Source organism: Panthera leo, chromosome B1, assembly GCF_018350215.1.
Source record: "Panthera leo isolate Ple1 chromosome B1, P.leo_Ple1_pat1.1, whole genome shotgun sequence".
NCBI lineage: Eukaryota > Metazoa > Chordata > Mammalia > Carnivora > Felidae > Panthera > Panthera leo.
Window position 1 is genome coordinate 40854320 of NC_056682.1, and position 12262 is coordinate 40866581.

Here is a 12262-nt window from a genome sequence, read left to right on the forward strand (position 1 = left end):
AGGCCAAGGGGGAGCTATCTAATGGAAGGCAAGAGGAAGGGAGCAGAACTGTGTCTAGATCAGTTGTAGATCAGTTGTAATCTTCATGTTTGTACCAATCTGGACTTGGAGGGGACTCTGGAAGAGTTGCTTCTATACATTGGAAATTGGAATTAGATCAGCCATTTAGTGGAGGTGGAGTTTTTGCAGAACAGCAACTTTTCTTATAAACTCCTACTAATAAAAGTTTTATTATCTAGAATAGGCATATGTAAAGTTATCTTTTGGTTTAACCCAATTATTAGTGCATTCAGTGCCCCCCGCCCCTTGCTTTCTTATATTGAAAGCTCCATTCTGGCCAGGAATGTATGTCATCCTTTCAAGATGTTGGCATATTCAAATGAAAAGGAGGCACAGAGTGTGGCAGAATTCTAGTTAAAAGTTTTAAATATTATTTTTGTGCTCTACTGCTTTGGAAACCTTCATGTTTAATGAGAGAGTATTTGGCTGAAATTTAAAAATAAAATGACCTAGGAGAAGTGATGTTGTAATTTAGATCGGGCAGTCTGATTTTGGCAAGGACTGGGTTAACGAGTGGTTTGGATGCACCTGTTGCTTCCTCACCGCAGAGAGCCTTTGTTAACTTACCTTAGTGAATGGAAACACAGCAACACACTGGCTCTTGAGGCTTTCACAAGGGAGTTAGAGATGGTGGTGGAGGACAGAGGTGGATGAGCGCATGTGCCAGACATTTCGCAGTGCAAAAAGGTGAGGATAGGTAAAGGCAGTGGGGGAAATCTGCTGTGAATCTAGTTCTTCACAGACTCTCTTAGTTGCGGTGATGTGCAAACAGTTATACTGGAACTGGATATCCACTTTCACATCGGGCATCCGCCTGGAGGAGCGACAGGCAGCTGATGGGAAAGCCCTTAAAGAACAGGCAGTGCTGTGGCAGGTGCATCTTCTTCAACTTTTGTGCTTTCTATTTGATCAGGAAGTTAGATTTGTTTTCTGATACTTGGTCATTCTGATATGTTCTATCCTATTGTTCTTATTGTTTTGAGCCTTGAAGATAGGTTAAAAGTTGCTACTTTATGAATTATAATACTTGATTCTGGAATGTAGTTTAAAGAACAGTGTTTTTAAAGGCTTTTTACAAAGTTCTATTTTGGTTTTGAGAAATGAAAAAAATCTAATTTTAACCCTGTCTTGTATTTGGTTTTAATGGTTTTTGCATTTGGGAGAGTCCCAGTATTCCTTGGCATCATAACACAATTGATCCAACTAATAGATGTTTGTCTTTGTTTTGAGATGTCTGAGGAAGAGGTTGAGGTTTCTCACCTGGCTGTACTCCAGTATGAAACCGGAGATAAGTCCCTTGGCCTTTTTATAAAAGGGAATGGTTAGAAAGGCCAGGGAGAGTTCTCATGAGTTGTAGTGAAGAGGCTTCTTCCTTAAATGAATTTACATAAATAGAAAATACCTGGTCTCTTTAATTTTGTTAGAAAGTGTGTGTGTGTGTGTGTGTGTGTGTGTGTCTGTCTGTCTGTCTGTCTGTCTATGGTCTTCAGTGAGACTCTTAGTATATTATCTCTGGTTTTTAAAGCATAAAATTGAAGGATAATATTGTTTATTCTTTTGATGAAGAGTTATTAATACTAAATTAGGCTAAATTCTAACTGTTTTTCTTAAGTCAGTGTTCATGTTAAATCTTAAAAATGAGTGTTTACAGAGTATTCATGATAAATGTACATATAGTGCATATATATTATATACCTAATACACTCACCTATGTGTATATATATATGAATCTATTCCTGTATTGGTTGTAGAGCAAATCAAATTGCTCTTGAATTTAAGGTTTTAAAACTTGATCTTTGTGCTTGTCAGTAATGTATTTAAATTGCTGGTGTGGACATCATAAAGGCTTTACAAGTTACTCTTCTTTTAGATAGTATAGTTCAGGTTATTGCAGGGATGGGGGGGCATCGAGATTGTTTTCATTATAAACAGAAGGCAGATAAAAGGGATAACAGTATGTGTATAACAGTATTTTTTTCCCTTTGGTTTAAATCTATAAAGAGCTACTAATGAAGGGAATTTTAGTGTAAAATGAATGGACTCTTTTGATACTTGTTTTGTCATATTCTTCTAATACTATCTACTTTCCCAAACCAGAAAGTCATTCTTTTCTCTGTGTGCATACATGTTTAGTAGGTCGTTTCTGTTGTCAGGTGAGGGAGGCACTGTATGTATGACGTGGGCGAGTGTACAGAGCTCCCTCTTCCTCCTTGTTAAAAATTGTGCTCTATCTTCTATCCCCAAATGCCAGCAGTTTCTCTTTAATAACTCAGTCATTAAGGGAGTAAATTTAAATGCAGAAAATATTAGCAGTATTATTAAATATGGAATATGCAATGAGACCAACTGCATTTGGTTCTAAAAGATTTATTAGCATTTTTGTTCTTCATTAAAGTACCCTGTTTACAAAGAATAAGACAGCTTATTTCAAAACTTGTTAGCTTATTTCTGGCTTTTTTTGTTCTTCTGTGGAATCCTAAGAAGATGTTTAGTTTCAAATTTTTTTTTTTTATATCTATCTCAGTGTATTTAATTTAGCTAACTTTTGTGATGTATTTTTTGACTGCACAGAAAGTTGGAGTGACTGGTCCCCCTGATCCACAAGTTCGCTGTCCCTCTGTCATTGAGTTTGGGAAGTATGAAATTCACACCTGGTACTCCTCCCCATATCCTCAAGAATACTCAAGGTATGTTTTGAGAGACCCTTTACCTTTTGTTTTTAGATTCATAGAACTCCCAACACTAGATCTTGAGGACATTTTAGTCTGGCTCATCTTTACATATTTGAGGAAACTGGTGGCTTTTAAATGTCCATAGTAACAGGATATTTTGGCAGCCACTTAAACCCAGTTGGCTTTAGATTTTCTTTTTTCTTTTCTGTAACCTGTCCAAAGCTTTTATTTAAAGTTGGAAACCTGACGCATGGTCACAATGACAAGGGGAACATTTTTTCTTTAAGAGAAATTTGCCTTCATACTTCACACTAAGAATTGGAGAGAGATTCTTACAAGTTTCACTGCGTAGCCATTTATCTAAATTTTTATGATTTAACAAATCTAGTGAATGGTTTGTTTTCCCAGAAATACTTGGATAATTGGTATACAGTTATGTTACATGTAAATAGCTTGGGTTTCTTGACATTAAAAAGTCATCAGTCACCAGCTTTTTGGGATGAGGCAGCATGTTTAGTGAAGCCAAATTGGTTTCATGACTGAGTTCTGACATTCATAAGCTGTATAACCTTAGAAGTTACCCAACTAGTCTGTACCTCAGTTTCCTCATCTGCAGAATGGGGATAAAAATAGTATTTACCTCATAGAGTTTATTTTGAGCACTGAGTTAAAACATGTAAATCGCTTAGAAAATGATTAAGTGCTCAAAAATGTCAGATATTTTTTTTTTCCTTTAGGGTTGAAATTAAAAGAGTTGGAAAGTAAGATTTGGTCAAAAAATTAAACTTTGACATGTGACAGTTACATTAATGTTCTCTTTAATCTGTAAACTACTTATATCTCAAGTTTCTCATTTAGCAGAGTGTTGTGAGGAATAATAAGTGCTCTGTGAGTTAAACATATGTTCAGAGTACTCTCGTTATTCGGCTTTTTACCTGTCTGGTAACACTGCTAGTCTAAGACATTAGCAAAAATAATTATAACGACATTAATTTATTTAGTACTTTACAGTATACAGAGATCTTTAACATGGGTTATTACCAGAAGCTGGGAATAAGCCAGTATATTTGTTAAAAAACTAAAACTCAGTATTGTTTTTACTTTTTCTGTCTGTGTAATTTGATAGTTGGTTTCCAAACCTAAGCAGAAGTAGAAAAAAAATGAGTGAGAATGTTGCTATAGACATAGACCTCAGTGACAAAAAAAAAAAAAAAAAAAAAGAAGAGAAAGCAAAACTTCAGGAAACTAACACACAAGTTTATAAAACAGCAACTGAGAGCCAATTATCGTAAGGTCAGTTAACCCCAAACACTATGTTAGATCTTTAAGGCAGCATTCTATTTATATCCTGGGATAACAACAATTAACATGAGTTTGTTAAAAGAACATTAAATTATATTTATTGGTGATTATGTATTTATATTTATATATGTTAAAAGAGGGCAGGAAATTCCTCAACTACCTACAGAGCTCAGGTACTCAAGGCAGTTCCTCAGGAGTTCTGGATAGCCAGAGAATTACAGGATCAATAAGAAATATGCTGAAGAATTAATTTCTTCATCAGGTTTAAAGTAAATTATTATTATAATTTATTTAGTGAGCTCTTTGCAAGCTATTCAAATCAAAAAAGCATGCTCAACTTAGGCAACAAAGTTTGTTCAACATGTGCATATATCAACTGTTCCACGGATTGTGGTATAGATAGACTGAAACCGTTGGCACCTTGACTCTTGTACTCAAGGGGAGGAGAGGAAATTGACTTAGAAATGGAACTAGAGGGCCAGCCTCAGCACACACTTTTAAGAGAATAATGAGAATGTAACCGTGAAGTTGTTGTCTTCTGAGATATGAAAAGGTTTCATTAAAAATGTTGCTTTTTATTCTGATTAGATTGTCACTAGAACCTGATTTCTTAATAAGATTTGAGGGAATTGCTTATCAGCTTATTCTTAATAAGCATTGCAGGCAGAAAAATAAATAACCACTAAGTAGGAATCATAGCAGACGGCAGCAGTGTGATAAGAACTGTAAAATTTATCAACTTTCTTAAATAAAATTTTAGACATTTTCTGTACATTTCCTTATTCTTTGTGCCGTGTTCCAAGAAAATATTCTGTAGTTTAATAGGTTCTTTAGTAATTATGACTTTTTCTCTATTCATAATTATCTTAGTTACATTGAAAAAATTCATATATTGGGGTGCCTGGGTGGCTCAGTCAGTTAAGCGTCTGACTTCAGCTCAGGTCATGATCTCGTGGTTTGTGAGTTCGAGCCCTGCGTCGGGCTCTGTGCTGACAGCTCAGAGCCTAGAGCCTGCTTCGGATTCTGTGTCTCCCTCTCTTTCTGTCCCTCCCCTGCTCATGCTCTTTCTGTCTCAAAAATAAATAAAACATTTAAAAAAAAAAAAAAAAAAAAACCATATGTCTAATTTAAACGAGTTTAGGCTTGTTTTACTTCTGAGTTCTATTAAAATTGAGTTGGCTAAAATGTTTAGAACTCTTAATGTTTTCCAAATAATAAACTTATATCCTTACTTTGTTAATGACTATTTACTATTCTTTGCCAAATTCGAAGTTATTTTTTTGTTGTTACAGGTTTTAAGGACTTTTTTAAAAATTCAAAATCCCAAAGCATGCAAAAACAGAACAATTGGGGCAAATGAAAAAGAAGAGATCTCAGTGTACTTGTGTGGGTCAGTCGGTTAAGCGTCTGACTCTTGGTTTCAGCTCAGGTCATGCTTTCACAGTTTGTGGGTTTGAGCCCCACGTCGGGCTCTGCGCTGATGGTGTGGAACCTGCTTGGGGTTCTCTCTCTCTCTTGCTCTCTCTCTTTCTCTCCCAAAATAAGTAAATAAACTTAAAAAAAAAGAATCCCAAAAGGATATTCTTTTGGGAAGTGGGATTATGCGTTATTTCCCATAATATCCAGATATTTGTGTGTGCATTGTATATGAAGTAATCTTACATCCCTGACTTAAAAAAAAGCAAAACAAAACAAAATCAACAACAGTGAAGCAGTAATGCTACTTTATGTGGAGCAGTATGATTAAGTCTTAGACATTGAATAGTATAAACCAGAGTTTTAACCCTAAGTTTCTCCAACAGGGCTGTGTGATGCTCATACATGGCAGACAGGTTCATAGAGAGCCCCACTCTGCCAATAAAACATGACATGGATGGGCTGAAGGCAAGAGTAACTGTGATCATGGGATATCCTCTACTCCCGAGTTGTTTAGAACTTAACTTTATAATAACGTTTTTACAGTAAGATCATTAAAATCCTAAAGGATGGGTTCTATATAACTGAGTAGCTTAGGAAGTTTCCTCTCCCTTTTGATCCTGTTCCTGACTTGATTTGATGCATAGATTATGTACAGCCTCAGTTACTAAAGACCAACATCCTTAGGGTCTTTGGATGACTGTTAAATGATGAAGTAAAATGAATGAAAGGAGAATAAAATTATTCATAGTCTTAATCATAAATTAATAGTATCTTTAGTTATCATCATTGAGCATGGTACTGGACTAAATATCTCTGGAATAATTCTGTATAGAGGTGGATATTACTCTCTTCATTTTCCAGACCAGGGCCCAGTAAACATACTCAAGACCATGCAGTTTCCAAGTAGCAGGACCAGGATTTAATCTCACTTTTCTCTTACCACATAGCCATAGCTTTTAAGCACTGAGCTTGCCCTGCTCCATATAGCATCTGTGTGTCTATCTTGATCTCACATAGCTTGTACCATAATCTTTTATTTAAGTAATATTTGATAGAATTTGTATTAAAATTTTACTACAGGTGGACCTCTTATAATGGTCACACAAATTGCTACTATCTTGGGCAATGTTCAGAAGCTAAGAAGATACTGTAGGAATTCCTGGGAAGAGTATTTGTATCATCTTAGAAGTAAGGGAAGCAATGCTTCTAAAGCACACATAGCTGCAGCCTAGTCCTGACTTCACAGGTGAGGGTGTCAGCAGAGTGGCTGATTTAGAATAAACTTTAGGTATGGAGGCTACATCCCATGATGCAGTTGATCTAGGCAACCATACACCTATTTGATAGTCAAGGACTAGGGCTGTCAGGAAGACAATGACAAAAAGCAGCAGCCATCTTTAGGGCTAAGAGTATTCATACTCTATGACTATACTTCATTTGATGTGATCTCATGTTCTTCCTATATGATCTATTTTTTCAACAAGGAAACTTCAGCCATTTGTACTGTTAAAACTCCTGGAAAAACAAAATGTTTTATTATCAGATGATTCCCTTTAGACTAATAGTGTCATTCCAGTGGGCTTGATTATAATAAAGTAAGAGGCTTTTAAAATGTTTTCAGCAAGAGCTGAATTGGAGTAAAGTAGATTATGATATTTGCTTTTACTTTGTTATTTTTCAAATACTAAGATTTGCTAAAGTTTTTTTTTTTTTTTTAATCAAGAAAATGTCATACATCTTGCTATTCCAAGGAAATAGCATGAACTTAAAATTCACCAGATAAGACTTGGCAGTAATTTTCTTATAGGTTTCATTGCTTCCTGTGTTTTCTTGAACAACTTGCTTACTACAAGAACTTTAAAAATTAGACCTTCTTTCATAGGCCTTAGGAAATAAGCTGTACTTTATTTTCATGTCTTTGTACCAAGACGTAAAAGTTAAATTGGATGCTTTTAAAGTTGGCATTTATCTTTAGCGTAATCTAGAAATTTTAGTTGTCTGTCACTCCTCTCTCCCTTCCTTTTTTCCCAGGATTTTATCTATGTTTCTCAGATTCACATTGTAGGGAAAATTTAGTTGTAATATTTAGCTCTCAAAGTGAAACTGTGTTCATGGATTCTTCTATGTCTTCATGTTGCAGCAAGTTAAAACTGCTCATTGAGAATTTAGCACAGGTAAATAAAGGTAAGCAGTAGAGTAGTTGGAGGGAGGAGGATGCCTTTAATTACATAGGGAGAATTACCTTCCACCTTCCTTTTTAAGAAGAAATTATTCAAAATCCACATATTCAGTAAAACAATCTGGCAGTTGTGGGTCAGCTCTGAGACTCAGGATATCTAGTGCCCACATTAATGATGAAGTTAATAATTGCGGCCATTTCCTTTTGTGATTTTTTTTTTTTTTTTTTTTTTTAGTTCTGGTTGGTAAGGAAGGAAAAAGCTCAGGGCGCCGGGGTTCCTCAGTCCGTTAAGCAACAACTCTTGATGATCTCATGGTCATGATCTCATGATTTGTGAGATCGAGTCCTGCATTGGGCTCTGTGCTGACAACATGAAGCCTGCTTGGGATTCTATCACTCCCTCTCTCTCTGCCCTTCCCCTCTCTTGCTCTTTCTCTCAAAATAAACGTTAAAAAAAGGGGGGAGGGGGAAGCCATCTATCTCACTGCCCTTCCTTCTCTGAGTAGTGGAATTTGAAGCAACATGCAAAGGAAATAAGCACAGTTGCCTAGGAAACCTTTCTTTTTCATGCCCTTGGTTCCTGTTTCTTGACTTCAGTTTATGATGTCATTTATTATTTGTTTTACTCAGTACCTTATTTTGGAATGACTTTTGTATTAATGATAGAATTTCGAGTTGTATTGGTCTGTCTAATATGAGAGATGTTGAAAAACAGTATTAGATATTGTAGACACTTAGAAATATTATACTGAAATAGTTCCCTCGAAGCTTTTAGCGCACTGACTGGCAGTTTTCACCCTTATTTGAGCATGAAACACTTATTACATACAGGACTAGTGTTTCCATAAATACACCTTGGCAAAGGCCTTGGTTGAATGTTAGATGTTTTCAGATAAAGTATAATTAAGTTTTAAAAGTGGCCTCCTGGGGCACCTGGGTGGCTCAGTCCATTAAGTGGCCAACTTCAGCTCAGGTCATGATGTCACAGTTAGTGGGTTCAAGCCCCTCATCGGGCTCTGTGCTGACAGTGCAGAGCCTGGAGCATGCTTTAGATACTGTGTCTCCCTCTCCCCCTGCCCCTCCCTAACTCGTGCTCTCTCTGTCTCTCAAAAAATGAATGGAAAAAAAAGTCTGTCTTCTCAAAAAAATGAATGAAAAAAAAAAACGTTAAAAAATGTGGCTTCCAGAGTGGTACTTGAAAAAGTAGTGTGGTCTTGACACTTTAACAAGTTAGACCTTTTGTGTGTTAATCTTTTCTTTAATTCCATTGTAATCTTTTTAAAGCATAGCTGTCCAAACTGATAGCAACTAAATTAATGAGGTTTATTAAAATTTCCTTCAGCCTCAATACTTACTTATTTGAGAGACAAATTTATTTGGATTATATATTTTGTCATCATATCCAGTATTTTTGTGTATGTAGTTTTTAAAGATAGTATCAGATCTCCGATTACCAAGGCATGACCAGTTCTGGACACACACAGTTCAGGATGCAGGGAAGTCTCTGTGCTGAGGATAAATGAAGTGTGTATTTTATAATAGAAGAGCCATGTGGTCTTCTGGATTAGACTAAAACCAGGTATAAATTTTAATTAGGTTATATTCCTTCTTACGAACTAATCCAGTCACTTTCTTGCCTAGCTCCTCATAAAAGGAACATTGTAAAGAAGAAGTCCTGTTAAATTATTGCTAAAATAGCAATACTGTTGTATAAATACAAATTAATACTAGAATATCTGAAAGATTAATTTGAACTTTTATTTCACTTGTTGAATAATAGACTTTTAAGTTACAGGATGTAATGTGATATTTAACCAGAGGAAAAGCCAGAATTTCAGGGGTTTCATAAGGAAGGAGGTAGTGCAGTATGTCCTAACTTGAAAAAACATATTCATTATTATAATTTTATACTTAAAAAGATAATATAAAATCTGCTTTTATAGTACCCACCCTATATCCATTTTACTCAGCACTCTGTCCCTAGTGCATTTAGCACAAGGCCTAACACACTGTAGTATAGTTGACCCTTGAACAGCACTACAGTTAGGGACCCCAACCTGTGCAGTCAGAAATTCATGTATAACCTTTGTCTCCCCCAAAACTTAACTAGTACTAATAGCTTCCTGTTGACCAGAAGCCTTACCAATAGTATAAACAGTCAATTGACACATAATTTGTATTAAATGCCCCATATATTATATTCTTACAATAAAAATAAAGTAAGCTAGACAGAAGAAAATGTTAAGAAAATCATAAAATACATTTACAGTACTGTACTGTATTTACCAAGAAAAATCCACTTATAAGTGGACCCATGCAGTTCAAACCCATGTTGTTCAGAGATCAGTGGTATTTAACAAATGTGTATTTTCTTGGAAAAAAAAAAAAAAAAAAAAAAAGAATGATCAAATAAAGAACCAAAGAAAATATATAGCTTGACAAAATCTTCTTATTGGTGTGTTTTGAAGGTAGACTTTATTTTCTACTTATTAGAGATTATCAAGGAGGGGAGAATATGAGATTTTCATTGTCTGCCAGGTGGGTAGCTTTTAAGACGACTAGGAATTACTAGTCTGATAGGAAGAGCACTGAATCTCGGGTATCTTCTCACCCTTGCCCTCCTGCTATTAATTAGTTGGATGCTATTAACCAAATTAATTTTGTCTTTAGTTTGTTTTCTGTCTTTCATTTGGTTAATGGGGATGATAAGACAGTCTCCACCTTTTTACTTGAATAGTAATGAGAGTCAAAAAAGAATAGCTGTGAAAGTTTACAGTCTTATAAAAAGTCCTGTCTTTCTTTGTTTAATTATTATTTACAGGCTGCCTAAATTATATCTTTGTGAATTCTGTCTAAAATACATGAAAAGTAGAACTATTCTCCAGCAGCACATGAAGAAATGTGGTTGGTTCCATCCTCCTGCCAATGAGATTTACAGAAAAAATAATATTTCTGTCTTTGAGGTAAAGTAGATGTTTTATAGTTGTCTTCCTATCATTTCAAATGCAGTACCACCTATACTGTATCTAATTGTAGTTGTCTTTTTTGCAATGTTATTTTACTGTTGTACTCACTCTTGAGTCTGATAATCCAGTTTATAGGAGAAGCAGAATTAGGCCAATCCAGATTGTACCGAGGTCACAATCTTGATCTCAGAATAAATTATTCTGTATTTCAGGATTCCATTTGATTATAAAATACCAAATGATTTTTTATGTTTAGATGTGATAAAATTGTGTCTTAGAATCTATGAAATAATGGTATTTAAATGAAAAATTTCTGTTGCCCCACTTAAAGGAATATTTGGTAGAGATATTTAATAACTGTAGTAAGTTGTATTTTGTAAAGTTATAAAAATATATATTTCTTACTTCATCATGATGATATGACTTAGGCTATGTCCGTGATTTTGTGTTGTTGGTCATGGGGTTTTAGTTTCTAGATCCTCAGTTCATGGTTTTACTGCCAGGTATTAATTGAACACCTGCCATGTGCTCAGTTCTGTTAATTACTGTGATGATAGAATTTCAGATTGTGGGGATCACTCAGTCTCTAACTTTCTTGATTTTCCCTGCGCCTTCATTTTAGGTGAGAAGTAGTGGATCTCTTCACCCTCGGGGCGGGGGGAGGAATAAGGGTGTGGTCTACAATACCCAAGAGCAAAGTGCTTCTCGCCTTAAGCATATATTGGTGTATATTTTAAAAGAAGTAATATGAAATTACTTAAATTGTTGAGGTTTCTATCCTGAAATATTGATGTCTTAGGGTTTAATGTGGGTATCTGTTGGCATTTGTGTAAAAGAGCAAGCTCTCGAAGCTCCAGCAACCCAGGGGTGTGTCAGGAGAAATACACAGTGGTGCTCCTGATCTTGGCCATCCTGATTCCAAGAAATCTCTCATTTGCCAGGTTGCTACCTAGGGAACCTGCTTGGTTGATGCCTCTGGCAATAGTTAATACTCCTGAAAATAGCTTTATTTCGGGGCAAATCTGATTGTGGCAGCCAGACTGCATTGCTTTTGGATGCTGGCATAGAGTGGACTATAGTTATACCTTGTTTTACTTAACAAATGTATTTTAGAAGAGGCTGCTTTTAGATCTTTTGTTGAATTACTTTAAAAAATGAATCAAATCAGCTTGCTGTCTGAAGGATTACTGCAACCGATCTTGTTATAAAAGCAAAAAGTGCTGTTTTTAAAAGGGTCATCATCTCCTTGTCTAGCTATTCATACTTTGTTGAGATGCAGTATTTTATATATTTAGTTGTCTTACAACAGCAGGTATCGTAATTCTGCTGTTTCAGAGGATAGCTTCCAGGTTCTGATCACTGACAGCCCTATTAGGCTGGACTGTGGATACTCACAGGTATTTGTAAGTAATGTGTATTATTGTTCTAGAACTAAAGAGCGACTTTACTGACCATTTTGTTCTATTATTTTCTAGGTTGATGGGAATGTGAGTACCATTTATTGTCAGAACCTGTGTCTCTTGGCAAAGTTGTTTCTTGACCACAAAACACTCTATTATGACGTGGAGCCATTTCTTTTTTATGTACTAACACAGAATGATGTCAAGGGCTGCCACCTTGTTGGCTACTTTTCTAAAGTAAGTATATCAGCTTAAAATATGTTT

At 35.5% G+C, this 12262-nt stretch overlaps 1 protein-coding gene across 4 annotated transcripts in view; it reads left to right on the forward strand.

Annotated features, from left to right (window-relative positions):
* The window catches only part of KAT6A (lysine acetyltransferase 6A), a 113556-nt gene that overhangs the window by 84821 nt on the left and 16473 nt on the right, over window positions 1-12262 (forward strand). For all 4 annotated transcript variants that reach the window (XM_042934746.1, XM_042934749.1, XM_042934747.1 and 1 more), the window contains 3 exons: window positions 2632-2747; window positions 10454-10595; window positions 12074-12235. In XM_042934746.1, the coding sequence (XP_042790680.1) occupies window positions 2632-2747; window positions 10454-10595; window positions 12074-12235 (420 nt within the window). The remainder of the gene's footprint in view (window positions 1-2631; window positions 2748-10453; window positions 10596-12073; window positions 12236-12262) is intronic.